Here is a 27,988-nt window from a genome sequence, read left to right as displayed (position 1 = left end):
TTTATTCATGCATCTGCTGGGTCAGAGGTACACACACTCACCATGCCCAGCACCGCAGCTGCTTTGCAGATAGCCGGTACAAGGTACTGGTTGAGGATCTCATCCTCTGGTGGATGGACCTTCTGCAGCTCAGTCAGAGTGGAGAACATCATATCAAATTGATTTCTCTCTGTGAAGAGATCAGATACTGCCAGCAGCTGAAAGAGAGAAATAGATATCACTTACACAACAGCAAAAAATAGGCTATGTTCAAGCATTTTGAAAATGAATATTGTGAACACTTCAGATGCAACTGCACTTTCATTTTATAAAAAAAAAAAAAAAAAGTTATCTTTCAGTTGTCTCACAGCCAGTACGTTCACATGCTCCGTTATAATCAAGCTATAACTGGTTTTTGCATAGTCGAGCTATATTCTTCTTCTGTCTGTCCAAGTATACATGGCACCTGCTAAATCAAAAAGGTCCTTTAAGTAAGGACATCAGTTGAGAAAGTGACATAGACGTTTTCCGGAAGACCTTATACATTAAACCGGACTTTGCAAAAATTATTCTATTATTTTATGCAGACCAAAGCATTTAAAAGGCATTTGAACCCTTATATTGTGTTCCAATTAAAACTGACTGATTTAAACTTTTTTTTTCCTCAAAACTGTAGTTAATTTCATCCAGATGGAATAAAATGTCATGACTGCACCGGGGTTGTCCCTGTAATAAGTGCACTGTAAGTTGCTTTGGATAAAAGCATCTGCTAAATAAATATATGTATATGTAAATTCAAGCACAAACTCACCGATCTGACCACCTCACTGATGAGCACAACAGGAGTCTTCCTACTGCTGGGGCTGCCTGGGAGGATCCACTGGCTGTAGAGCTCCAGGAGGAACTGGGAGCAGGAATGGATGTCAACCCCAGCACGGTGCTTCCTGAACAGGATGAGAAGACAGCATCAGTCTGGAGAAGTGTTTGAATGAGCTGCAGTAATAGTAACTGTGTGTGTGTGTTCTGACCTGGAGTTGATTGGCGATAATGGTGGCGAGGAAGGTGCGGGTGCATCCGTTTCATCTTCCTCATCCTCACCCCATTCTTCCTCCCTCAGAGGGGTAATATTATTTCCTAACCACACTGAATGAATTGACACCTGCAAAGTGTACAAATATTTTTAGTAAAATGCATACATAAGTTAATGTGTCAATTCAAAAGTGAATTACAATGATTCAAGTGTTCATGTTCTGGATAACTAACTTGACCCAGTTTGTAGTCCATGTTTCCCATCTCCCTCTCTGTGTTTATCTGCAGAAGGAGTTTCTCGTGGCTGATCAGGGTGCCTGAGTTTGAAGATGGACACATATACGCAAAGGTCATGAATGTATCGACAAAATACGCAAGCACCTACAGAGTAAGAGAATCATTTTGCTGGACACTGACCTGCCGTTGAGGATGATAAGAATGGCACAGGGTCCCAGGCTTGATAGGGGAAGTGTGTGGCAATGTTGTCCCTCTTGGACACCATGGCTTGAATTTCATGCTCAACCATACCTCTGATCACACTCAGCTTACGGCCATACCTGGAAAATCACACAATTTACTATTCACCTCTACACAATTAGTATCTTCTAATTGTCAAAGTATGAAATACTCACAACAAAATAAAGCTAAATATGTGTGTACACACCTAGTGTCCAAAGCTTTAAGTATTTTGTTTCGGGGTTGCTGTTCAGGGCAGCTGACAGCTGGATTTCCTGCTGTTGGTAGAGTCATGGCACTCAGCACCAGAGAGGTGATGGCCTGCACTGCCAGTACATTTATCTGAGTCCTCTCCAGATCCTCCTGAAACACAAACAGATGGGTCTCATCTGCCACTCATAGACATCCCATCAATGACAAAACACAAACGCATCCAATACCCAGATGAGTGGACAGTTACAGTGGAAATCAAATGATTCACCTCTTGCTGAGTCTCCTCCTCTTGGTCCATCGTGATTGGCTGAGTGACCAGCACCCCCAACAGAGTGGCCCATGTTTCCTCAAACTGTGTCCGACTGCTCCAGCCTATAAGGAAAACACATGACTTGAAATCAAACTTGAGATCCTCAAATAAAGAACAGTGCGACTCGGGTCTCTCAGAAAATAATTATTTAAAAATCTTAAAATGCATTCCAGGTAAAATGCAAATTAAGCTAAAATGTTTTTAATGTTTAGCACTTACATTTACATTTATGCTTTTGGCAGACGCTTTTATCCAAAGCGACTTACAGTGCAATTATTACAGGGACAACCCCCCAGAACAACCTGGAGTTAAGTGCCTTGCTCAAGGACACAATGGTGGTGGCCGTGGGGCACAGTTTTTCTATAGACTTCCATTGTGAGTGCATTTTGGTAATTTTGGTTTTTCAAACTTATTATCACTGTAATCAACAGTATGTCACAGATGCGGTCAACAGATCTTATATTGGAACATTCCTTTAATAGTTCACCCAGAAATTATAATTATCTTATCATTTCCTTTACCTTATAGAGTCTCAAACTCATATGACTTCCTTTCTTCAGCAGAACACAAAGCTTTTTTTTTTTTTTTTTTTAAGTATACTGTACATGATGTGTGTTTGTCCATACAATGCAAGTTACGTACCAAGGAGACTGCAAATGTCAAGATTTATAGTGAAAAAGTTTCTCACCCAAAACCAATCGTATCACTTCAGAAAACATGAATTAAACCACATGAGTCATACAGATTACCTTTATCTTGCCTTTATGTCCATTTTAGACCTTGAAAGTTTTGGTCCCCATAAACTTTGGGGGAAAGTTAATTGTGTAAAATCATATATTCTTCAAAATATCTTTCTGAAAGATATATGAAAGTCATATGAGTTTGAGATGGCATAAGGGTGAGTAAATTATGAGAGGTTTATAATTTATGGGTGAACTATTCCTTCAAGTTAACTTATTTAATTACTATTAGAGACAGATCCAACCTCCCTATCCCTCATACCCAGAGTGTTAATGCGGTAAAGGAACTCCCTGAAGACATCTTTTTCTTGAAGGAACTCTACAGGAATCTCAGGCAATGCTGTGCCAAACTCTCCTGTAGGCCTGGGGCACCAGCCCAGTTTCCAGACCTGTAAAATACAAATCCCCAACACACAATCACTTACAGTTCTGAACACCTATAGACACAATGTACAAAAACTCTCACACATGTGCTCACCAGTGGTGGGATGCGGGTATAGCTGTTTACAAGGGGCAGCCTTGCCAGGCTGATGATGACATTCTGAAGGGTTGGTGTAAGGAATGCTGGGATGTTCTTGTTTCTATGGTGGCCCAGAGCCAGCACACTCTGCAGTGCTTCAACCAGCTCAGCCATGATCTCACAACATTGCCATAGACGCTGATCTGAAAAAAAAAAAAGAAAAATAAATGGTTTACATTAACGCTTGCCTGGTTTTCATGAATCACTGTGTAAGTTGTGTGTGTTAACTCACTGTCTGACGCTGAATCCACCTGGTCCTCCTCTGACTGATCTGTTTTGGATGTTTTCCTTTCTGGCCTCAGAAGCTGGTCACCAGGACCAACAGCGACTACATAACACATGCATGAACCATCATAATCACAAAATGAATATTGATTGTTTAACCAATCTACACTGAATAGTCTTCATTTTCTCCACACAGGGTTTAGTTGGAATGGTTTACACACATACACACACCTGCGTGGATAAGGAGCTGTACGCATTGGATGATGGAGCAGGTGTGTGTGAGGTAGGAGGGGGATGTGAAGTGTGTCCACACCGCCGGCTGCTGGAGAGCCAGACACAGACATGACAGACTCATCTGAATATCCACACTCAGAGGCAGCTGATCCTGCAGCAAACGCCACACCACCACCTACATTGACAGAGACAGACTTCATCAACATGCATGTGTTAACTGCTCCACAAGAAAAAGTAAATAAAGATAATATTTCTGGTTAAATACAAGTTAAATTATTGCTTTAAAAAGCACAAATGTGAAGCTCATATTTTTGTAAAAAGCACAATGTTTGTAATTTGAGCTGTAAAGTTGTTGAAATTGTCCTTTTGACGTGGAACGTGTGATGTGATTCATCACAGTCTCAAGCGATTAATTCAGCTGCATCATTTAAAAATGTATTTTCAGTGCTGTAGACTTGCCCCTTAGACTTCCATTGTGAGTGTATTACTTCAAACATGTTTTCGTTGGTTTTAACAAATGGTCTAAATAATTTTCTGGGATTAATCAACAGCATTGTTGCCATGTTGATTATAAGTTGTATATAACCTGAAATATTCCTTGAATGCTTCTTGTGATGAACGTATCAGTCAGTAGTAGCTACCGATGTACTAGAGGAGTGTTTGCATGTGTGTCTCTTACCTCTATGGCAAGGGTGCTGAAGGTGGTAATGAGTGTCTCTTTGTCTTTGGGAATGTGTAATGAGAAGGGGAATTTGGACAGAGACAGCAGATACTGACTCAACACTCCACACAGACTCAACACAGTCTGATAAAACCCAGGCTCACCTGCAACACACACACACACACACACACACACGCAATTAAGAGTACTCTTCTATGCTCAAGTTGCTTAACTTAATGGACACAGTGAATTGGATTATATTTGGAAAACAGGCTTTCCCCCTAGTATCTTTGCAAGCATACTTAGTGAATAAAATTGTATTCTAACAGTGACTAACCATACACTTGATTGAGTTTCTCCCTGTAGGCATCCACACAGGTCTTGGAGGAAGGGAGGAGGGGCTGGTGGGGGGAGGGAAGGAGCTCTATAACACCGGCCAATCGCTCAAAGGCCACCTGTTGAGCCGTCTCAAATAAAACTGCCCCATGATCCTTACACATCCTCTGCAACCCAACACTCAGACATGATGCCAGCAGACAAAGGTTAAAGTCCTGCAAGTAAAATAATGCATCAGCGTATGTGCATGAGTGTACTGCACGTGTGTGTGTGCATGTGTTAATAAGTGAGAGACATGCATGTAATTGGTCTACCTTGCAGGTCATTAAGTCATTTAGGTCAGGTTGGGGAAGTTTGGTCAGCAGCTCTGTGGTTTCATATAGAGCTCCATCACCTCTCGAACAACATTGAGATTTCACCAGAGCAACATACCACTCCTGCAAATACACACATATTAATTCAAATTATTACATCACAGTAGACAACAGTTCTAAAATGACACCGCTGTAATTTGCAGACCTTATTAGGTTCAACATTTTCAGGGGAAGGGGGTGGGTCCCCATCCAGTGGGTGTGATGTAATGAGGGCAGTAGGGCTCTTGGTATCTTCAGCAACAGTTGCTCTGAACCTGTCCAGCAGGGAGTAGAACCGCTGATGCCTAACATCAAAAAGACAAACATTTAGCGAAACTCAGTAAAACTCAACACATGATTATAAAATAACTATTCTGAAAATAATTGTTTGGAGAACTTCAAAACAGCAATCCTTAACAGAAAAAGTGTTATAAAAATGTGTATATAACAAGCTAATTACAAGTTAATCACAGCCCTAATAAGTGGACTGATAAGACAGGAAAGGAAGATATAAATGAGTTCCACTTTACCTCTGAGCAAGGCCACTGGTCTGAAGGTACTGCTGAATCCTGTCCAGCTCCTCCAGAGGTAGCTGAGCTATACTATTCTACAATGAGAAGGAAATTATAAATAAGTAGTATTTTCAATTGTAATATACCAAAGGCACAACTACAGACTGCCTAATGGACCATTTATGTGCCATCGGATGCATATAGTTCACAAACACGATAAAAGATTTCCAAAAATTGCTAACACCGATTAGATTGGCTGGATTCGACATAATTTATGAGAGTCAAGGAACAAAATTCCACCAGGATAAGAATAAGTTAAAGTTTAACAACTAGTCACTAGATTTTCAGTCTTTGTAGCATTAAATCTTTACAAAATATTCATGAACTTGGTGCGTGGGTGTGTGTTACCTGTAAGGTCTCAGCCAGTAGCATCTCCACACGTCTACAGGCAAGTGTGTCCACCATTCGAGCCAGTACACGGAACGGTGTGTTGAGTAGTTTGTCCACATATAACATAAGCAGAGCCCCAGACTGACTTAGGTGAATGCCTTCCAGACACTGCAAAGTCTTCTTTAGCATCACAGGCTACACATTTACACATTTAATACACCGGTTACCAAAAAGTTAACAACAGAAAGAAACAGAAATAAATAAGTTGGTGAGTATTTTTGTACATACAGTAGAAAGGTTGTCACAGCGTGATTGAATAGCCTGTATGAAGAGGCCGCTGGCCGCAGAGTTTCGATGAACTGCACTGATGAGATCCTGCACTGGTGGCTCATGGGAAAGACTGATCAGATCGCTCACATGATTCACTGTCAGCCATGTCAGATGCTCAGAGTCGTGCAGGTTTTGACACTGAAACAGAAAAGAGAAGGAAACAATATAAGAAAATATAAGTTAATTGCAAGAAAAATAATTCAACTCTTTTAAAATGTATACTAGTTTGTGCTAAAGTTTCAATTTCTAGATTCTGATTGGTTGAGTTACATCCAAAGGTATTAAAATGCAAAACACACATGTTTGACTGTGCAATCTATAATAATGCGGAAAAACGTTACATGGCACCTGTAAACAGCCTAAAGTTAAGCTTATAATCCAAATCCTATCGTAGAAAAATTGACATTTTTGTCCCACTAGTGAAAACAAGCTTGTTTCAATCACTGTTTTCAAAAGACTTCAGAATTAGACCTGGACAACGTTCAGAAGGAATTTTGGACCATTCTTCCTTACAGAACTGCTTCAGCTCAACCAAATTCTTAAGATGTCTGTTATGAATGGCTCTCAAGGAATTATTTTTTCCCATTGATGATGGCAAGCGGTCCAGGCCCCGAAGTAGCAAACCAGCCCCCAATCATGATGCTCCCTCCACCGTATTTTACTGCTGGGATGATGTTTTCTTGTTGGCATGTGGTGCCTTTTTTACACCAAACATATTACTGCATGTTCATCCCAAACAATCCACAAAAAAATTTCTCAGTGGAGTGTCAAGTTGGTCTTTGGCACACTTCAGGCTTGCTGCAATGTTTTTGTTGGAAAGCAGTGACTTCCTTCTCGGTTTCCTGCTATGGACACAATGCCTGTTTAATGTTTTCCATATTGTAGACTAATGAACAGAGATGCTAACCAGTTCCAATTATTCCTTCAAGCTGTCACTCTAGGGTTCTTTTTTACCTCATTGAGCATTCTGCTGTGTGTCTTAGTCAACTTGGCTGGACGGCCACTTCCATGGAGAGTAGCCACAGTACTAATTCATCTCCATTTATAGACAATTTGTCTAAATGTGAACAGATGAATATCTAAGGCCCTGTTTCTACCTGGTATTAAGATGCGTTTCAGGTGATCTGATCACATGTGGTCAGCCCTAAACACAGGTCTAAACAATTTTGTGTTTGGATCACAAAAACAACATATGAATATGGTCAAAAACGCATGTGACCAGATCACATTTGAGGTGAAAACGCTAATCTGTCCTGTATGTGTCCCAGCAGCAGTGAAGCAGTGCCACCCCTCCCCTGTCAATCAACCACTATGCTAAAACAAGTGTTTAAACTTTGTCTTTTACGAGCGGTTTTAAAAGGAAATAACTGTCCGATCGGAAAAGTTTAAAAAGCAGATGCAAATACAATCATGACAGCTTCACGGATCTCCTTTTGTGTGTCTGATATCAACACAGATGACAAGCAAAAACACCTGAAGCTCCTTTAATACAGGTAATCTACTAAAATAATGGATAATTCTGCATGACATGTTGCGTTTGTGCTTAGATTAAATTTCAGCCACATCTGGGAGAGACAGCGCACCATTTTCTTTCACATTTCTTTGTCTTTTCTTACTTAATTGTGCTTTATTTAAAAACAAAAATTAATTACCCCATTTCTCCCCAATTTTGGAATGCCCAATTCCCACTACTTACTAGGTCCTCGTGGAGGCGCAGTTACTCACCTCAATCCGGGTGGAGGAGGACAAGTCTCAGTTGCCTCCGCTTCTGAGACAGTCAATCCACGCATCTTATCACATGGCTCGATGTGCATGACACCGCGGAGACTCACAGCATGGCGAGGATCATACTATTCTCCGTGATTCACCCACAACTTAGCACCCATTGAGAGCAAACCACTTAATCACAACCACAAAGAGGTTACCCCATGTGACTACCCTCCCTAACAACTGGTCCAATTTGATTGCTTAGGAGACTTGACTGGAATAACTCAGCACACTCTCGATTCGAACTCACGACTCCAGGGGTGTCAGTCAGCGTCAATACTCGCTGAGCTCCCCAGGCCCCCATTATTGTGCTTTATTAACATGCAGTAACACACAGACATGGTGATTGATGTCTGTCGACAACTTTGTAACCCTTTCCAGCTTTATGTAAAGCATACATTTTTGATCGCAGGTCTCTGAGATCTCTCTTTTTGTGAGGCACGGTCCACGTCTGCAGATGCTTCTTGTGAATAGTATAATTAAAATATTTGAGTGCTTTTTATAAGTCAAAGAATTTGTAACCCACACCTCCAATATCATTTCATTAATTGGATGCCAGGTTTGCCAATTCTAATTAGCTCAATAAATACAAGAACAATACAATAATGTGTGTTATTTGTTATAACAGATTGTGTTTGTTCATTATTGTTACAAATGAAGACTTTATATATCAAACCAGATTTTAAAGACAAATTTATACATAAATGCAGTTAATTCCAAAGGGTTCACATACATTTTTTTGCCACTGTACATTGCAAAATCTGCTTTGTGTTGTATATAAAAACATCTCTAACTAGTGGTACAATCAATGCAAAACATTTCTTCTCACTGCTTACTCAAAGCTTAATTCTAAGCTCTTCAAGATCTTTCTGTTCTATTAATGGTAAACGTTGCTTTAGAAATCTCACCACGTAGTCACAGAAGAGAATAAGGGCCCCTCGTCTGACAATCTCTCTGTTGCACATGGCCAGTTTTCCCTCTGGTCTCTCCTCTTCTCCAGATGAGTGCGGGCTCAGCAGAGTAGTACTGGACAGACTGTGTCTCCTGATAGAATAATGGGTAGAAAAAGTTGATTAGAGGAAATAAAAAAAGTTAAAAAAAAAAAACAAGAACTGATTTACCACAGGCTTGCCTCTTTCAAGTAGCAATTTCAATCCTTACTTAACACGGGCAACCTATGGCAGGCCAATTTGTTATTTACCCTATACAAATTGAATTAGCATTAATTTCCTAAAACTACCAAGATTTTTACTTCCACACTAATCTGTGTAATTTGAAACCTCCATTTTCAGTTTCCTAAAGTATGCAATTAGTTCCTCATTTAAACGAAAGCCAAAAAGATTTGGAACAACATGAGAGTAAATTATGACATAATTGTCATTTTTGGGTGAATTATCCCAATATACAGCATTCGTCTTTAGGCGTTGGTGTGTCATCTGACCTGGGCGTCTGATGCACCTCTGACCACCAGGTATAGTTGGTGTAGTTGATGATGAGAAGGACCTGACACCAGAGCAGGACTAGAGACGGATGTGTGGTGATGAGCTGGATAACCAGCCCATTCAGACCTTCCAGGGTATAAAAACGACACCCCTCCACTCCCTCTGCCTTCAGTAGCCTGCTTCCTGCTGCCGTGATACGCCGGAACATTCCTGAATGGGGAGTGTGAGAGATTATGGGTGATCCAGTTGAAAATTTCAGAATTTAAATTATGTATAGGGCAATATATGGGCTCTGCAGATGTGTGTACCTGATTTGAAGATGTGGATGAGACACATGAGCAGTGTCCCAAGCTGCTGACAGTAAAAAGTGTGCTGTTGCTCACTCATGTCAACCTTCACCTCCTTGGTAGCAATGTCATCCAGCAATACCCCCACCAACTGCAATAAGAACCTGACAGAGGATGAGAGATATGGAGGGAGAGACAGATTGAGTGAGAGAGAGAGAGAGAATGAGGAAGTAAGAGAAAGGCAGAAAGGCCAGTATGCTATCATTATTTTGAAAAACAGTGGCTTTACAGGATGAGGACTTACCTGGCAAAGGTTTCCTCAGGCGGGAAACGCTGGGGCTCCCCATTGGTCTCTTCCATGGTAGTGGACTGGGCAACAGGGGGAGAAGGGTCATCTTCTCGGAGTTGGCAAATAGTGGGACAGGAGAGAAAGTTTGGTGAGAGTGAAAGCTCTTGAATACGAGACAGAATGATGTCCTCTGTGGACTGCGAGATGAGAACACGCAGGATGGCGAGAATGCCAGACACCCACAACTGCACCGTGCCCACTGATGCCTATAGGAAGCACAGGGACACAATTAATAACTTCACATGATTACTTAGTATTGGCAACCACTTTCCAGCCCATGCAATAATCAACTATTTCATCTACAGCAAAAGTTCATTAAACAACAGAAGACCACATGGAAACCTGATTTAAACTAGGGCTCACAAATTAACTTGTCAATTAAGTGAGATTAATTATATAAAAACTAAAAGTCACGCACCCCAGATAGTAATAAGGAATTTTCATACCATCCGAGTAATTCAAGCTTGAAGTACCACATTCATGTTTTTACGAGTCTTAACCAGCAGGGGGCAGTAAGCACAACTCCAGAGGTATAGGCAACAAACCACACAGACAGCAAACAGCACAAGATGAGGACGCATTGTTGCGATGCAGGGGTATTGAGATGTGTTTTTCTAAATTTCAAACTACGTTTAAATTGACACGGTGACCAAAAAATGCTGTTTATGACACACAACAGGCCCAGATCTACAACAGGAACTTTAGGGTGGCAATGAGATACTGCTTCTGTTGAGGCAGGTCTTAAATTCTAGCACATTTTGTTAGGGTTAGGGCTTATCTAATTCAACCGTTTGCATCACTTGCACCTTGGAGGGCATAGAGAGTATTTTGGTGGACAAAGCTTACCCCAGATACAGCCCTGCAACACAACCAAAGTGAGATGGTTCAAAAGCACCCGTCTCATAGACGCGTCTTTAGAAAAGCCATTATAATTAGTCCATCTCCGACAGATTGACAAATTAAATCGCAATATGGAATGTTGGCCAAAGATGTGTTCAATGATATGGAAATAACATACTGCCTTCTAAAGCCACATTTTATATTATCTAATAAATGCTTTACTTGTCTTCCACAATAATGGAATATAACATTGAAGTATATTTATTTACAATTATTAAATAATCAGATATTTAATTTTTATTTGACGGCCTTTCTCAGCAAATATTGGTTTTAGTGATTCATTTTAATAATTGATCGACATAGCATGTAATTAATTCGATTTAAAAATAAATAAATAAAAAAGATTGACAGCCCTAATTTAAACATTTTAACATGTGTTAAACAGAGTTAAGAGCACTACATTTTAAGTGGTAGCCAATTAGTCAAAATATTAAAATTTTTACTTTGAGCAAAATGTATTCAGAAGTCTAAATTCTAGAGAGCCCCCTCACAATAGTTTTGCTTTCCCTCGCAATACATTGACCATTATTTTACTATAGTAACCATATTTTAACCTTGATATCCATAGTAAAAACCATATTAATAATACAGGGGAAAAAAAACAATGGTAATAAAAATCTAAATTTTTTGATTATGGAATTACCACGGTAAACCTATACTAAAACCATGGTTAATTATATGTAAACAATAGTCTGTATTAAAATGTATGTTCTGTTGTTATACCTTAAAAAAAACATGATTAATTGACTCACTTTTCATAGTTACTACAATATTATTATAGTAAAACCATGGTTTCCCCCAAAAAACAAAAACAAAATATGGTTAGCCTACAACAGTCATTGTTCCTAAAATATTAGAAAACAGTTTCTGCCAAAATCTATGGTTACTACAGCCTTCAATATTACTATAGTAAAACAAAAGTTAATCTAATATATGGTATTTGCATAATACATTTTTATTACCATAGTTGTAATTTTCCTATATTATTTACAACTGTTATAAAATATGGTTAAAACCAAGGTAAATTTATTGTGAGGAAACACAAAACTATTTCAGAAGAAACATGTCCTCCAAGGAGCTTCATAACATTCAGTTATAATGAGGAAAAACACATTTATTGGAGGATACAAATTTTGTGAATGATGCAAAAATCTGCAGAGCTTTCAATAATGTGCTGTAGGCGCAGAGTCTGTGTGGGCCTACAAATACCTAAGTGAGGTTTCTCACCAAGGTAGAAGGTGTGATGAACATGCTCTTCAGCAGCATGTCCACCGGCCGCAGTGAGGAGGGAGCCACTGTCTCAAACAGGGTGTTCAACACTCCCAATGCCTCATGAGAGTCCAGGTGCATCTGTCAAACATACAGCAGCAAATCCTTAAATCACAAACTCATAAAATCCACATTCATCTGTGAGAATAATAAAGCAAACTGCCTGTAGAATTAAAAAATCCAAAGAAAACTGCAAAGCCGTTCCACAGATTGAAATCTGAATAGAAAATGCAACTGCACTGACAACACAACGCATCAAGATGTCAGGCTGATGACAGAAGATTAGATAATCAGACAGAAACGCACTTGTTGTTTGCCGATCATCGGCAGGATGATGTCAGCAATTTGTCGTGAAAGCCTCTTCCACTTATCTTCATTCTCTTTGTGGCACTGTTGCAGCACCAGAATAAACATCTCCAGAACCTACATACACACACATGAAAAAAAATAAACATTTTGTCTTCATAATCAATTATAAAAATGTCATGGCAAGTTTTTTTACAATCCAATCAATTCCCAATGGATAAAACGGAGTACCGTCCTACATTTTTTATTCCATTTCCTGGTTCACTACAAAACATGAAAGGCATTTCATATTGCCTTTAAACCACTTCAAAACCCAACAAACATCTTTACAGAGGGAAGTGTTACCTGATGGTGTTGTATAAGGCGTAGCAGCATGGACACCACCACCTCCTTCTGAGTGTCCAACTCCTTTCCTGCATCAGCTTTATTAGAGCCGCGCAGCACAAACAAGTCGTGCACTATAGGCTGCAGAGCAGGGATTGCTGGGAAATGAAAGAGGAAAATAAAGGTTTACAACAGAATCATATTTTCAATTGAATATTATTTTGACACCTGATAAATGAACCACCATTAAGAACTGGGTCCTATTAGGATTATCAATATAATAAAATGAATATTCTCATTTACTCACCCTCATGGCATCCCAGATGTGTAAGACTTTCTTTCTCCTGCAGAACACAAACAAAGATTTCTAGAAGAATATCTCAGCTCTGTAGGTCCATACAATGCAAGGGAATGGTGGTCACTATTCACCATGGCCAAAGTAAGTGAAATTCTTGCAACCATTCCCATGCATTGTATGGACCTACAGAGCTGAGATATTGTTCTAGAAATCTTTGTGTTCAGCAGAAGAAAGAAAGGCATACACATCTGGGGTGGCATGAGGGTGAGCAAATGATGAGAGAATTCAAATTTTTGGGTGAACTTTGCCTTGAAGGGAAATGTTCCTATACTATGGAGCACATAGATCATTTAAAATGTGTATAAGATAAACATCAAGAAAGATGATATAATTTTTATTTTATTTTTTGTCTCCAAGTTCACGCTTATTACATTTGCACCTTTCTCTAGATATGAATAAGTGAGTATATTGCAATTCTACTCACCATGTGTTACCGCCTTCCTGCCGCTGGCCATGATGCCGTCACACAGCTGAATAATCTTTGGGATGCTGATGATCTGTTTGGAGTGGTAGCGTTCATACGACAGCAGAACCAGAAAGAAGAAAATGTTGGGCACAATTTCTTCCGAGTCCCTACATAAACACACACACACAATCACATTTATTTAGTGCATGCTTACAATATTAGCAGATCTACGTCTATGTTGTTGTGAGTGCAGGGGTGTCGTACCTAAACTGCCCCACTTCAATATACTCAAACTGCTTTAGCACGAAACCAATGAACACCTGAAACAACCAGAGGCCGGTGAAATGTTTGCATTGCTGCAGCAACTAAGCTTAGTGCAATCAGATGACTGCGGTGAATACATTTTAGTTGCCAGACTAACTAGAAAAAACAAAAAGGCATGTCGATTCAGTAGTCTAATTCATTCACAGGAATCGGGTCTAATTGTCTCACCTGGTCTGAATCAAGCAGGCAGTAGTTCACTCGGAGTTGAACTAGTTGGGTAAGCAGATCCAGCACCTGTCTTTGCAGGGCCACTGAGGTGCTGGTGGTGTACTGTTTCAGAGCCTTTATCACCAGAGGCTCAAACAAGCGGATGTGATTATGAATAGCATTCTGAAACACATTGAGTTCACAATCAGACATAAACAAAATGCTTTTTACTGCAGTGAGAGGTCTAGGTACAGTGTGATCAACTCATCCACTTGATTCTGTCCCTCAATAAATACACCCCAGACAACTCCATCCTCCAATTATTTTAGTATTTTTTTTACTTCCTAGTAGGGATGCACCAATATATGAGCTGCCAATTATTTATCAAATTAAAACCTTCGGCATATCGTAATATGCATGAAAACGCAGATATGAAAAAACGATGGTTGATTTATCATTAATTAGTTACACATTTTGCCAAAACTCTGAATTTAAATGTACAATCTAGAAATAGTAATAGCCACAATATGTAGAAGTGTTGGGGCACTTCTAAAAACATTCATTTTCTTTTTAACATTCAATGAGCAAAAAAACACCGCAAACAGGCATGACAGTTGTGAAAAAGGCACATACCTATAGGATACATGATTAGAGAAACCATATAAAATGCTTGTGATACATCAGTATGATATCCATTAATGCTGCATTATTGATGGATATAAGATTGAAATCGCAATATGGCCTTGTGCGATTACATAACCTTAAAAGACTGCGTTTCTGCATTCAGAACTTCAGTCAGCACTATGTGAGCCAGCGGCGCTCTCTAGTGGTCTGGATGGCATCATCCATTGTCAATTATACTACTATAATTTACACTCACTTAGCACTTTATTAGGAACACTATTCTAATACTAGGTAGAGCCTCCCTTTGCTCTCAAATCAGTTTTAAAATAAAAATTTTATGGCATGGATTCCACAAGATGTTGGAAACATTTCTGTTCTTGGCTGACAGAAATAGTATCTGACGTGGTCTTCTGCTGATGTAGCCCATCCCCCTCAATGTTCGACATGTTGTGCATTCTGAGATTCTGCTCACCAGCAGACTACATGATAGCTTTTTCCCCCAAGCAATCAGACTGTTGAACACTTGATCTATCAGGATCAATAATTAGCACTGCACTTTATAATCTATAATCTCACACTGGACTGTCAACATATTCTCCTCAATATACTACTTCATATATATATATATATATATATATATATATATATATATTTCATATACTCCTTACTTATTGTATTGTATATTGTGTATTCTATATTGTGTGTATTATATATAATTATTGTGTTGTGTAAGTATGTGTACATTTGATATGTAAATTGTGTTGTGCAAGTATGTTGTTTACTGTAATTGGTATATGTCTCGTCACTGTCATGACTGCTATGTTGCTCGGAACAGCACACAAGAATTTCACCTACTGTTGCACTTGTGTACATGGTAGTGTGACAATAAAGTGATTTGATTTGATTTGATATAATTGTACAGAGTTACCATAGCCTTTCTGTCAGCTTGAAGCATTCGGTCTATTCTCTGCTGCCCTCTCTCTTCAACAAGTGTTTCTGTCCACAGATGTCACTGGATGTTTTTGGATTTGGCACCATTCTGAGTAAACTCTAGAGACTGTTGTGTGTGAAAATCCCAGTAGATCAGCAGTTACTGAAATACTCAAACCAACCCTTCTGTCACAAACAATCACGCCATGGTCAAAATCACGTAGATCACATTTTGTCACCATACTGATTGTTAATGTGAACATCAACTGAAACTCCTGACCTTTGTCTGAATGGTTTTATGCATGGAACTAGTGCTACATGACTGGCTGATTAGATCATCACATGAATACGTTGGTGTACAGGTGATCCTAATAAAGTGCTCAGTGAGAGTAGAATGTAAAAGGGGATTTTGTTCCATTGGTTTAAACTTTTGAATTTTCCAAGATGTGGTTGACATTTCCATGGAAATATGCATAGTATGCATTTTTTATGTTCTATCATATAAAGTACACACATGTTAAATGTGAGTTCTGTTTTTAAATGCAAAAACTACAAAATAACCTTTTGTCATCATTTTATCATATTTAGTTATCTTTTTATTTTTTTCTTCTATTTATCTTTCAGTGGGGGCTCTCTTAAAAATGTTGGCCTGTCATGTGTTCAACAGATCCAATCCATGTTCAATGGAAATTATTTATTATTAGAACAGTGAAAAATCTTTACCACATTTGGTAAATTTTTAAAACATAATTGCAAAGTAAAACTACTGATCTAATGACAAAATAAAGTGGCAAAATATCTGTATTGGCCTTTGTTTTGTTTTTTTTATTAAAATCAGTATTGAACAAATATTTTTATATCGGTGCATTTTTATTTTTGTTTTAATTTAGTAGGTTTATTTGTTAAGAAAACGTAATAAAACAATACATTGCTAAAAATATAATCTTTATTGTTTTTGTGATGGCGCCAATGAAAATGTTGGCAGTGCAAGTAAAAATTAGAACTACTAGTCCCACCAGGCCACCCTAAGTATTTTCTTCTTCTTGAGCACTGACAATGCAATATTTTTATTTTAGCCATGTATTTTGGAGACAGCTTACCTTGTCTCCTCGATGGCGAGTGACATTGGTGATGCTTGACCTCAGCTGATTGGATACTTTTTGCATGACATCAAACCACCTACAGGACAGACCAACAGAGATGCCATGTACAGTAACAAATACTAGTCCTCTTAATTATGTTCATTAGTATTAATAGGTACTCTTTCCCTTACCCAGAGGCATCCTGTTCTTGTTCAGCTTGCACCATGTTTCTGAGACTGGCGTCTGCAAGGGCCTGGGTAAAGTGTGTGTATGGGGCCATGAAGCAGTAATGATAGAGGCCAGGCCTCACACTGGTCGAGCCGAGCCGGAGGGCCTTGCCCTGGGACCGACACGTTTGAGATGTGGCTCCCTCATACTGAGACGCAAGGTTGGTCCCAAACAATGCCTTCAACAACTAAAGGTAAAGAGCAAAAAGAGAAATGTTTAAATCTCTGATCTTACTATTAGATGTCTTTAACTACTATGCACTTAAGCATTTGATGCAATATACTTATTATGTATGCGTTGTTGCCTTGCACTTACATTTAGAGTACCTGCATTCAATTACATTTGTAGTTACACTGTTAACCTAAACCTGACCCCAAACCTTGTGAGAATGTTGCAGAACAGCATATAGTAACAAAAAAAATACATTGTATTGTATGTGTTTTAATGTTAGTTTATAGTAGTTAAAACACCTAATATAAAGTGGGACCGAATTGAATATATCTGTATGTGCCTGACCTGTTGAACACACACAGTAGCCATTGTCGGTTCTCGTGAGAAACAGGACTTGAGGTAACACAGGATCTCTTCCACACACTGGGCAGATAAATACAGGGTGAAATGTTATTCTTGACATCCACTCGTAAACCCTCAGACATCATATATCAGTTCCTTGACAAGATGGCAATAAGCTTTTATTAGCTTAAAAAAAGTCATACTTTTCCTATATCATGCAGGGTTGCCAACTCAAGCAGCTGGGAAAGGACATCAAGCGCTGACCGCAGGAAACTACCAAACTTCTCATTGGTGCTGTGGAGATCTAATGTGACCTTGAAAATGAAAACAAACAATGTAACCAAGATGAATCCACATTATATCCATGTGTTCTAGTAAAACAATCTTTCATTTCTAAATGGATTTAAGTTGACTACAATCTTGGGCTATTTTGTCGCTGGCTGGTTATGCTTAAAACATCAAAGTGTGACAAGTTTTATTCTTGTAGATTGGTTTTACGTATTCACAATATTTTTAAATGAGAAACAAAATGATCTAATATAAAATGAAATAATGACTGCAGACTGACTTTGTAGTTGGCTTGCGTGGCTCTCAGTGCATCATACAGCTTTAGGTACGTGGGGAGGTGGTAAAAGCTGCCCAGCGTGGTGGACTTGTTAACCGCAGCAGTTGCTGTGCTGTCTGCCGCTCTGCCTGTGAAATCAGAGTGCAAGATACACAATTAACAATTACGAATGAGACCAGAGATGCTGGATACCCATTATGATTGTCTATTAGAGAATTGTTTCTATATGTATGGTCACTGTACCTGTGTTGGTCTCTCCTCCTTTCTTTGGGCTCATGGGGGTGGCACTCGGCTCACTCATCTCCTTTTCTTTACCCTTCCGCCTGATTGGACTGAGAGACGGAGTGTTTGCCAATGAGGGCAAAGTGGCCTGGAGAAAGGATTAACAGAAATAGTGAAGCTTGAATTGGGAGGGTACAATTGAGTGAGTAAATACAAAATATTTAAATTAAATATTCAGGGTTCCCACCTCTTTTAACCAATGAATTTCCATTATTTTTTAAATTACTTTTTCTAGTTATTCTCATTTGTGATTATAGGATTTTACAAATCATTTAATAGTGATCACACACACAAAGATTATTTCCTAGCCTATTTAATATTGTACAATTGAAAATACATAGAAAATATAATATTTACTACATAAATTCCCATGTCTTTTCCAGGCCTGTAAATCACACATTAAAGTTCCCTGATAATTCCAAGTTTTCCATGACTATGGGAGACTATGGGATTACATTAATTAAATATTACTGATGTATTATATCCAGAGTTGGGCAAGTTATTAAAAATAGTAATCCACTACAAATTACAAATTATGTCAAATTGTAATCAAATTACTTTACTGATTACTTTGTTGAAAAAAGTAATTATATTTCAAATTAATTTACATTTAAGTTCCTTTCTAAAACACTTTTCTGCTAAAAGAAAATATATATAAGGTTTATATTTTTTTCTTGTTATACACTCAGCCCCTCACATTTCTCCTTAATAATTACTTGTTATGGGCCATAACTGACGTATTCTACATAAATAATATATTCGAAATAAGCATAAACCTATAATGTACTTAAAAGTAAATTAATTGAAAGTCAGTAACTGTAATCTGATTACAAGAATTAAAAATGTAGGCCCTAATGCATTACACTAAAAATAATTTTATTAAAAGTAACTAATTAATTCGTAATTAGATTACACCCAACACTGGTTTAAATCATCAGTTTTTAAAAGGTGTCATGAACTGGAGAATCAAATTTTCCTTGATATTTAAATATATACTATAAAAACATAATGTAAATTTCAGAACTCAAACTTCCTCCCCAGTCTAAAAAAGCATTTATAGATTCCTCCCTGCTGAAACGTCTCATTTTGAAATCTGTCTGTATGTGACGCCATGCCACATAGCTCATTTGTATTTACACATCCCACAACATGCGTCATTGCATCCGTACACCTGCCCACTGGCGCGCAGTTCAAATCAAGAGAGCAGGCCTTCCATGGCTAAATATTCCGAATATAACATCTAAGTGTCCCATCTGGACTATTTTGAATAGTCCAGATGGTCTGTATATGAACATGAACTACCCATACTCTTTGATTGCTGTCATGTATCTCGCCACTTTTAAAAGACACGGCGTCAAGTTGCAACTCTGAAAGGGAAAAGCAATTCTCTTTCATTCAGCTGCTGCCCGTGTTGCTTTGAGCACAAACACATCATAAACGAGTTCTCACCCATCTGTGCTATTTTTCATTGTTGGTGTATGTAAACAGAGCGTTTTTGACCGTTTCAGTGTATTTCCGCTAATGTGCACCTCGAGTATGTGTGTGCATAATTTCATTGTGCTTTGGACTATGATGTGTTCAGGTTTTTTCGGCTCACATCAGTGTCGACTGTTTGTGAACCATCATAATATGATTCCAGCTTTGCAAATGAACTGCTCTTGAAGGATGGGGCATATTTAAACGCTTCAAAATCTTTTTGATTTGAATCATGAATATTTCAAATCTCATGAGTGTTTGATATTTTATGGTGCTGAGTTTAAAAAGCTGTACTTGAGATGAACAGTTGAATATATTCAGACACAATTTATTAGATGTACGTTTTGTCTAAACACTGCAGTTTTGTTTTAAAACGTTGAATCATCCGATTGAGTTTGCTGAATTTGAGAGTCTACATGTTTTTAACCAATCATAACAGTGGGCAGTTATGTTTAAGTTTTAAGGTGGCACTTAGGAAAAAAAAACAAGAATTTCAGACAGAGGGCCAAAAACAGGGTGGAAAATTATCATATATTACTAAATTGTGACTGTTTTGGTGCAAAACATTTACAGCATTGGACCTCAAGGAATATAATAAAAAAAAAATGAAAATTTTAAATAGCTTGATTACCTAATTAATAGATTAATTACCTTGACAGCAGGGCCTGGGGGCGTGTCATCCAGCACATGGGCGCAGATGTTCAGGATCTTCAGCAAGTGTGAGAACAGCTGCTCCACCATAACAACCAAAGATCGGTCATTGAGACCAGGCCACGTTTCTTCTTGCTTGGAGGGGGCGGAGCTAGATTCCTCCTCACCTGTTCCTGGACTCTTCATGCACTTTGGTGCAACAGCTTCAATAAAACAGGTGGGGGAAAAAAACATCTTTAATATAAACAAGCATAAAAGGATAGGTAATAATGCTTTGGTCACCAAACTGTTATTCAACATGCACACATATTAAAACAGACCTCCGAGGAAAGCTTTAAAGAGTTTTAGTTAAATTGATGAAAAGCACACTTAAACTGTGTGAATCAGTGTTTACCTGCAAGAAGGTTTCCAGCCAGCAGCAGAGCAGCCTGATGAGCAGAGAGATCAAGTGGAAACCAGGCAGAGGAGAGCAGAGACAGAACCATACTGGCCACGCCCACTGTCAGAGACTTGCGTACCTCCTCATTACTCAAACTGCCAGGCTGACAGAGACTACAGAAAGAGAGACATGGATAGATAAAAACAATTACACTTTAGCAAGACTTATTGCTGCAAGGTTCAGGTTTTGCTATACAAATAGAGATATACTACACAACAAAAAGCAGGCAAAGAACCAGCCATATCATAATTTAAAGGGATAGTTCAACCAAAAATAAAGATTCTCTCATTATTTACTCATTTTCATGCCGTCCCAGATGTGTATGACTTTCTTTCTTCTCCTGAACACAATTGAAGATTTTTAGAAAAATATCTCAGCTCGGCTTTTTTACTATAAATCTCCACTTCACACATTCTTTTTTGTTTTTGGCGATTCACATTCTTTGTGCATATCGCCACCTACTGAGCAGGAAGGAGAATTTATATTTTAAAAAAAGGACATCAATACAGATTTGTTTCTCACCCACACCTATCATATCGCATCTAAAGACATGGATTTAACCACTGTAGTTGTGTGGATTACTTTTATGCAGCCATTATGTGCTTTTTGGACCTTCAAAGTTCTGGCCACCATTCGGACCTACAGAGCTGAGATGTTCTTCTAAAAATCTTTGTGTTCAGCAGAAGAAAGAAAGTCATACACAGCTGAGATTGCATGACAGGTATATGATGAGAGAATTTCATTCTTTTGGGTGAACTATCCCTATAATGGGTGTAATTGTGTTTGTATGTACCTGAAGGATCGTCCTCTGCTGCGGTACTGGCTTGAGCGGTTAAGCTGAAAGACAGAGGAGCTCACAAAGCCAAAGTGCCAGCCTGTGCTCCAGGTGCACACTGGGAAGGTGCTAGAGAGAAGGCACAGAGCCTCACAACAGCCAAACTGAAAAAGATGACATTCAGTAGAAAGTTTATTTTGTTTGTGTTAAAAAGATAAAACAAGCCAAATCTCAGAGGTGAACTGGATGCTACACTTAAAACCAGAGGATGCATAATCTTTTCATGCCTCAAGTCATCAAAATATTTTAAATTGATAGAAACAAGGATAATTGTTTAGTACTTTAACCTGTAATAGACCTTAACCTCGATTCGACGAATACAATAGTTCAAAACATTAGTAACACTTCACAATAATGTTCCAATTGTTAACATTGGTTAATGCATTAGGTATCATGAACTAACTATGAACAATATATTTTTAACAGCATTTATTAATCTTTGTTAATGTTAGTAAGTAAAAATACAATTGTTTATTGTTAGTTAATGTTACTTCATAGTGCATTAACTTTTGATTTAATAAATGTACAATATTTGAATTTAAATATAAAAAAAATTACTTTTTAAGGGTGTATGGAATATACAAACACCTTTGGAAATATGCCAATTTGCTTGACAATTAATCGTGAAAGCCCTAAAAGAGACAATTAATCATCAAAATCAAAAATATTTGTTTGACAATTAATCGTAAGCCAGATTTCATAATTGTGACAGCCCTAGACATGTCAGCATAATTTTCTGTAAAGCTGCATTGAAATGATGTGTATTGTGAAAAACTCTATACAACTAAAAGTGACTTGACTCACTGTCATGGCTCTGGAAGTTGAAGATGTGAGGGCATGCGAGATGGCAGTGATGACCCGAGACAAATTGTTCTCCATGGTAATATCTGGTGCATTCTGACAAAGGCTGTAGCCGCGGTACGTTCTGCAGTGAAGCACATCACATGATGTATAAGTTAAAAATCAAGTACACTGGTGGCCAAAAGTTTGGAATAATGTAAAGATTTTGTTCTTATGGAAAGAAATTGGTACAAGTGGCATTCAATTGATCAAAATGTATAGTCAGGACATTAATAACGTGAAAAATTACTATTACAATTTGAAAAAATGATTCAGAACTTCTTGAACTACTTCAAAAATTTCTCATCAAAAAATTCTCCATGTGCAGCAATGACAGCTTTGCAGATCCTTTGCATTCTAGCTGTTAGTTTGTCCAGATACTCCCACTTCCTGTAGTACTTACCAGATGTGGCTGTCTTATCAGGTACTTCTCACGCACCTTACAGTCTAGCTGATCCCACAAAAGCTCAATGAGTTTAAGATCCATAACACTCTTTTCCAATTATCTGTTGTCCAATGTCTGTGTTTCTTTGCCCACTCTAACCTTTGCTTTTTGTTTTTTATTCCAAAAGTACCATTTTCTTTACAATTCTTCCAATAAGGCCTGCACACCTGAGTCTTCTTTACTGTTGTACATGAAACTGATGTTGAGTGGGTAGAATTCAATGAAGCTGTCAGCTGAGGACATATGAGGCGTCTATTTCTCAAACTAGAGGCTCTGATGTACTTATCCTCTTGTTTAACTGTACATTTGGTCTTCCACATCTCTCTGTCCTTGTTAGAGCCAGTTGTCCTTAGTCTTTGAAGTCTCTAGTGTACACCTTTGTATGAAATCTTCAGTTTTTTGGCCATTTCAGGAATTGATAGCCTTCATTCCTCATGATTGACTGACAAGTTTCTAGAGAAAGCAGTTTCTTTCTTTTTTGCCATTTGTGACCTAATATTGACCTCAAGACATGCCAGTATATTGCATACTGTGGCAACTCAAAAACAAAGTAAAGCTTCATTTAACAAACCAAATAGCTTTCAAATGTGTTTGATATAATGGAAAGTGATTTTCTAGTACCAAATTAGCAATTTAGCATGATTACTCAAGGATAAGGTGTTGGAGTGATGGCTGCTTGAAATGGGGCATGTCTAGATTTTATCAAAAATGACTTTCTTCAAATAGTGAAGGTGCTGTTTTATACATCAGTAATGTCCTGACTATATTTTGTGATCAGTTGAATGCCACTTTGGTAAATTAAAACACCAATTTCCTTCCGAAACAGCAAAATCTGTACATTATCGCAAACTTTTGGCCACCCGTGTATACAGTATACTTCTAAACATGAAAGCTGCCTGTTAAACACTAGCAGGATTGAGAAACACTGCTGTACAGAGTGTGACTGTAGTGTACTGTACCGTGTGATTGTGCTGACGGTGAACTGTGATGGTGGCAGGGTCTCGTGCATAAGTAGTTGTAGATACACATTGCTCTGATCTCGAGCTATGGCCACAACCGGGTCTGTCTGAGCCTGATCACAGTCATAGAACAACCTGGGCACTAACCTGAGAAGAAGGGAAAGAAACAGATTGATCAAAATGCAAGCGAGTTATTTGTTATGAGTAGTTGGAGGATTAAAAAAAAGTGTGTGTGATAACCTGCTGATGGTGTTAGCTGCTATGTGTCTGACGCGTGGATCCTCATCGCCCAGCAGGTAAAGCACAACGTCATTCAGAACTCTGTCCTGCAGCCTTAACAACTGATAGATTACAATATACAATAATATATATTTTTATAATAATACAATTAAACACACACATCCTTTAAAACGCACAACTTTAGCACATCGTAATCACGCTAAATTAATTGCTAACACTTTATAATAAGGTTGTAAACATTAACAAAACAATAATCATGGCAAATTGTGAATAGTGAATTCCTACAATGTCATCAGTAACTGAAACCTATTGCATTTGAATAAGGGTGCATCCACACCACTAGGTGTCAGTGTAAGTCAGAGATAACACAAACAAACAAAAACAATTGAGTGCACTAATGTTAACTTACAGAACCTAACTGTCAGGTTTACTCAATGCATCTGAGAAAGATAGATAGTTTACCCCAGTGTAGTGATGCTCTCCTTTGTGTAACTTCTCAGTTTTTCTCTCCAAGAAACTTATTAACCTGCCACATGCAGAAACAAAAGTTTACTTAAGAAAAACTGTGAACAGGCCTCTATTATTAAAGCCATTATACGTAGTATTGCTGCTTGATATATACATATGTCTCTGCATCTAACACAAATTAGGTTCAAAATGAAGTGCATTGTAGCACATGTACTGCTTGAGTCTTCGCACCTGAAGTCAATCTCAGCAAGTGTTTCCAGGAGCTCGGTGCGAACCAGCCAATAGGAGCAGTCTTTTAGGGTCAAGAGGTCAATGAGCAGCTGCAGACCCAGTTCACTGAGACTGCCACTACACAGTGCCATGATGCAGTGCTGTAAACACACATAATATTATAATAATCTCCCAGAACTGAATGGCACATTATCCTTTTCTTTCAGGCGTAACTAGCATTATATACATGTGTTTAAAGAAGGTTAATCAAGGGGGTTGTGTACATGTGCTTTCTCACCCTAACAGAAGCACAGGCCATTTTACATGTGACTGAGGACTCATCCTTCAAACTGCGCTGCAGCAGAGGCACAAAGTCTTCCAGTGCCACAGAGTTTCCTGAAAACGAGAGATCAAGCAAGCGTGTGACGAAAGGGCTTGAGTCTATTAGGCGCTTCGTAACCATTGGGCCTAATAGTCCGAAACCCGGGGAGTACGGTACAAACCGATTAACTGTTTGTGCGGTACGATTTCGCCACCTGGATTTCTCAGTATGGTAGGAGTGTAAAACATTATTATATCATACTGTATCGTACGATACGATGCTCTCGATTTGATATCATATTTATTGTACAATACATAAATAAGTGTGGAAAAAAAAGAAAGCCCAGATCGGCAAGGTTCACCACTGGTAACAGTTGGTCTTGATCGTGGAAAACGATCGAGTTCTAGTTGTAGTTCTCACCTGTGACACTGTGGATCTGTGATAGCCATGTCTCTGTGTTGTATCGTGTCTTCAGATGGATGGCCAGGATTAAAGCCCCACACAGGATGGCTGTAGCTCCTCTGATCTGAGGGTCCCCATGTTCAATGTACTGCAGTACATCACTGATGTACTGTTGCTCTGTTCACACAAACACATATACACACCACATAAGTCACAACTTCATATTCTACTTCAATAAAACCAAAAATGGGTTAGTTGTAAGCATGCTTCTAACCATCTGGCTGCTGTCCGTCTATCGGGTGCAGGTAAAGTCTGTTGAAGAAAGCTTCTGGCAGAAGAGCTGCTGCTGCACCCACACAGCTGACAGCTAATGCCTTAACACTCACACGGACCTCATTATCAGGAACCAGCCCTAAAAAACACACACACACACACACACACACACACACACACACACACACACACACACACACACACACACACACACACACACACACACACACACACACACACACACACACACACACACACAATTAATATTCTTCTTTTACACTGCGTAAATAAACACAAGCCTGTCATACAGACTTTACATCAAACCGGTGTTTAGGCAAATTAATCTTTATGTTTACACAGTATAACTTTTCACATGTGAAGAGGTTAGCAAATCATACAACCCCAATTCTGTCTTAAAGTTAAGACAGTATGAAAAATGCTAATAAAAACAAAAATGAGAGATTTGTCAATTATAGTCACCCTTTACTATATTGAAAGCACACATTATATAATGTTTTACCTTGTGAATTTCTTTTTGTTTTTTTGAAAATGTACAGCAACACTCTCCAAAAAAGTTGGGACAGTCGAATATTTACCACTGTGAAACATCACCATTTCTTTTTATAACACTTAAGTATTTGTATACTGAAGACATAAGTTTAGAAAGTGGAATTTTCCCCCATTCATCCATTATGTAGGTCTTCAGCTGCTCAATTGTACGGGGTCCAAACATGCACCAAACATTCTCAACTATGGTCAGGACTCCAGGCAGGCCAATCTAGCAACCACACTCTCTGCTTACACAGCCATGTAAAACTGGGCAGTATATGGTTTGAAGTTGTCCTGCTGGAAAATGCAGGGACGTCCCTGAATGTCAGTATATGTTGCTCCAAAATTTTTACATATCTGTCTGCCTTCATGGTGTTCTCACAAATGTGCGAGTTACCCATGCCATGGGCACTGACACACCCCTGGCCCATACAGGCAATGGCTTTTGGGCCTGATGCTAATAACAGCTTGGATGGCCCTTTTCCTCTTTGGCCAGGAGAACACGACAGGAACACGCCAGGAAAGTTTCTCAAAGACTATTTGAAATGTAGACTCTTCAGACCAAAAATCACAGTTCCACTGTTCTACTCTACATCCAAGATGAGAACAGGCCCAGAGAAGTTGGCAGCGCTTCTGGACAGTGTTGATGTAGGGCTTCTGTTTGCATAGTAATGTCTTAACTTGTATCTGTGGATGCAATGGTGAATGGTGTTGACTAACAAAGATTTACTAAAGTTATCCCAAGCCCATGTTCATGATATTCATTACAGATGAATAATGTTTTTTAAGACAGTGACATCTGAGGGATCAGATATCATGCACATTCAGGATCAGATATCATGCACATTCAGAAGTGGTTTTCGTCTTGCCCTTTACGCACTGAGATATGACCAGATTCCTTGAATCGTTTAAATATATTGTGCACTGTAGAGGGTGCAATGCCCAAAATCCTTCCAATTTGTCTTTGGGGAACATTGTTCTCAAAGTGCTGGAGTCTTGAACTATCCTTTCTCTTGAAGGCCTAGGCTGTTTTTGGAGACTCCTTATATAGTATACAGTATTATGACACAATTGCCTCACCTGTTTAACATCTTCTGTTTCACATCGCCTTGTCATTTCAACTCGTCAAATTGTTATTGGTCTTAAATTGCCCGTCTTTACTTTTTTGGAATGTGTTGCAATCATCTGATTTGAAGTTACTGTACATAAAAAAAAAACTTTGAAATTCACAAGGTAAAACATCAAATAATGTGTAGTTCAATTTAGCAAAGAGTGAATATAAATTACAAATCACACTTTTTATTAGCATTTTTCATACTGTCCCAACTTTTTTGGAATTTGGATTGTAGTACAGATTAATTACGTACAGTAACAAAGAGCGAGTTTAATTCTAACAGTCAGAGAGAAGGTTGAAAATGGTCACGTATTGTTTTACAAGAACTACAAGAAATCTTAAAGGAATATTCCATGTTCAATACAAGTTAAGCT

At 38.5% G+C, this 27,988-nt stretch overlaps 1 protein-coding gene across 2 annotated transcripts in view; it reads right to left on the bottom strand.

The window, feature by feature from the left end:
• The window catches only part of htt (huntingtin), a 70,944-nt gene that overhangs the window by 12,478 nt on the left and 30,478 nt on the right, over positions 1 to 27,988 (bottom strand). For both annotated transcript variants that reach the window (XM_052127286.1, XM_052127287.1), the window contains exons 15-59: positions 25,953 to 26,090; positions 25,697 to 25,855; positions 25,253 to 25,350; positions 24,976 to 25,115; positions 24,739 to 24,802; positions 24,277 to 24,377; positions 24,037 to 24,183; positions 22,597 to 22,717; positions 21,751 to 21,896; positions 20,913 to 21,070; positions 20,519 to 20,721; positions 18,353 to 18,479; positions 18,113 to 18,237; positions 17,748 to 17,858; positions 17,548 to 17,625; positions 16,995 to 17,218; positions 16,822 to 16,900; positions 14,189 to 14,350; positions 13,961 to 14,016; positions 13,715 to 13,863; positions 12,954 to 13,090; positions 12,609 to 12,725; positions 12,261 to 12,383; positions 10,089 to 10,339; positions 9,806 to 9,948; positions 9,497 to 9,707; positions 8,964 to 9,099; positions 6,247 to 6,426; positions 5,977 to 6,153; positions 5,587 to 5,663; positions 5,223 to 5,361; positions 5,018 to 5,140; positions 4,705 to 4,918; positions 4,386 to 4,531; positions 3,704 to 3,881; positions 3,480 to 3,575; positions 3,206 to 3,390; positions 2,990 to 3,116; positions 1,946 to 2,049; positions 1,673 to 1,827; positions 1,426 to 1,565; positions 1,243 to 1,325; positions 1,008 to 1,138; positions 791 to 923; positions 42 to 197 (exon numbers count right to left, since the gene is read on the bottom strand). In XM_052127286.1, coding sequence (XP_051983246.1) covers positions 42 to 197; positions 791 to 923; positions 1,008 to 1,138; positions 1,243 to 1,325; positions 1,426 to 1,565; positions 1,673 to 1,827; positions 1,946 to 2,049; positions 2,990 to 3,116; positions 3,206 to 3,390; positions 3,480 to 3,575; positions 3,704 to 3,881; positions 4,386 to 4,531; positions 4,705 to 4,918; positions 5,018 to 5,140; positions 5,223 to 5,361; positions 5,587 to 5,663; positions 5,977 to 6,153; positions 6,247 to 6,426; positions 8,964 to 9,099; positions 9,497 to 9,707; positions 9,806 to 9,948; positions 10,089 to 10,339; positions 12,261 to 12,383; positions 12,609 to 12,725; positions 12,954 to 13,090; positions 13,715 to 13,863; positions 13,961 to 14,016; positions 14,189 to 14,350; positions 16,822 to 16,900; positions 16,995 to 17,218; positions 17,548 to 17,625; positions 17,748 to 17,858; positions 18,113 to 18,237; positions 18,353 to 18,479; positions 20,519 to 20,721; positions 20,913 to 21,070; positions 21,751 to 21,896; positions 22,597 to 22,717; positions 24,037 to 24,183; positions 24,277 to 24,377; positions 24,739 to 24,802; positions 24,976 to 25,115; positions 25,253 to 25,350; positions 25,697 to 25,855; positions 25,953 to 26,090 — 6,248 coding nt within the window. The remainder of the gene's footprint in view (positions 1 to 41; positions 198 to 790; positions 924 to 1,007; positions 1,139 to 1,242; positions 1,326 to 1,425; positions 1,566 to 1,672; positions 1,828 to 1,945; positions 2,050 to 2,989; positions 3,117 to 3,205; positions 3,391 to 3,479; positions 3,576 to 3,703; positions 3,882 to 4,385; positions 4,532 to 4,704; positions 4,919 to 5,017; positions 5,141 to 5,222; positions 5,362 to 5,586; positions 5,664 to 5,976; positions 6,154 to 6,246; positions 6,427 to 8,963; positions 9,100 to 9,496; positions 9,708 to 9,805; positions 9,949 to 10,088; positions 10,340 to 12,260; positions 12,384 to 12,608; positions 12,726 to 12,953; positions 13,091 to 13,714; positions 13,864 to 13,960; positions 14,017 to 14,188; positions 14,351 to 16,821; positions 16,901 to 16,994; positions 17,219 to 17,547; positions 17,626 to 17,747; positions 17,859 to 18,112; positions 18,238 to 18,352; positions 18,480 to 20,518; positions 20,722 to 20,912; positions 21,071 to 21,750; positions 21,897 to 22,596; positions 22,718 to 24,036; positions 24,184 to 24,276; positions 24,378 to 24,738; positions 24,803 to 24,975; positions 25,116 to 25,252; positions 25,351 to 25,696; positions 25,856 to 25,952; positions 26,091 to 27,988) is intronic.

This window comes from Xyrauchen texanus, chromosome 5, assembly GCF_025860055.1.
Source record: "Xyrauchen texanus isolate HMW12.3.18 chromosome 5, RBS_HiC_50CHRs, whole genome shotgun sequence".
Classification (NCBI taxonomy): Eukaryota; Metazoa; Chordata; class Actinopteri; order Cypriniformes; family Catostomidae; genus Xyrauchen; species Xyrauchen texanus.
The sequence above is the reverse complement of the archived record's forward strand: the minus strand, read 5'-3'. Positions and strand labels throughout refer to the sequence as shown.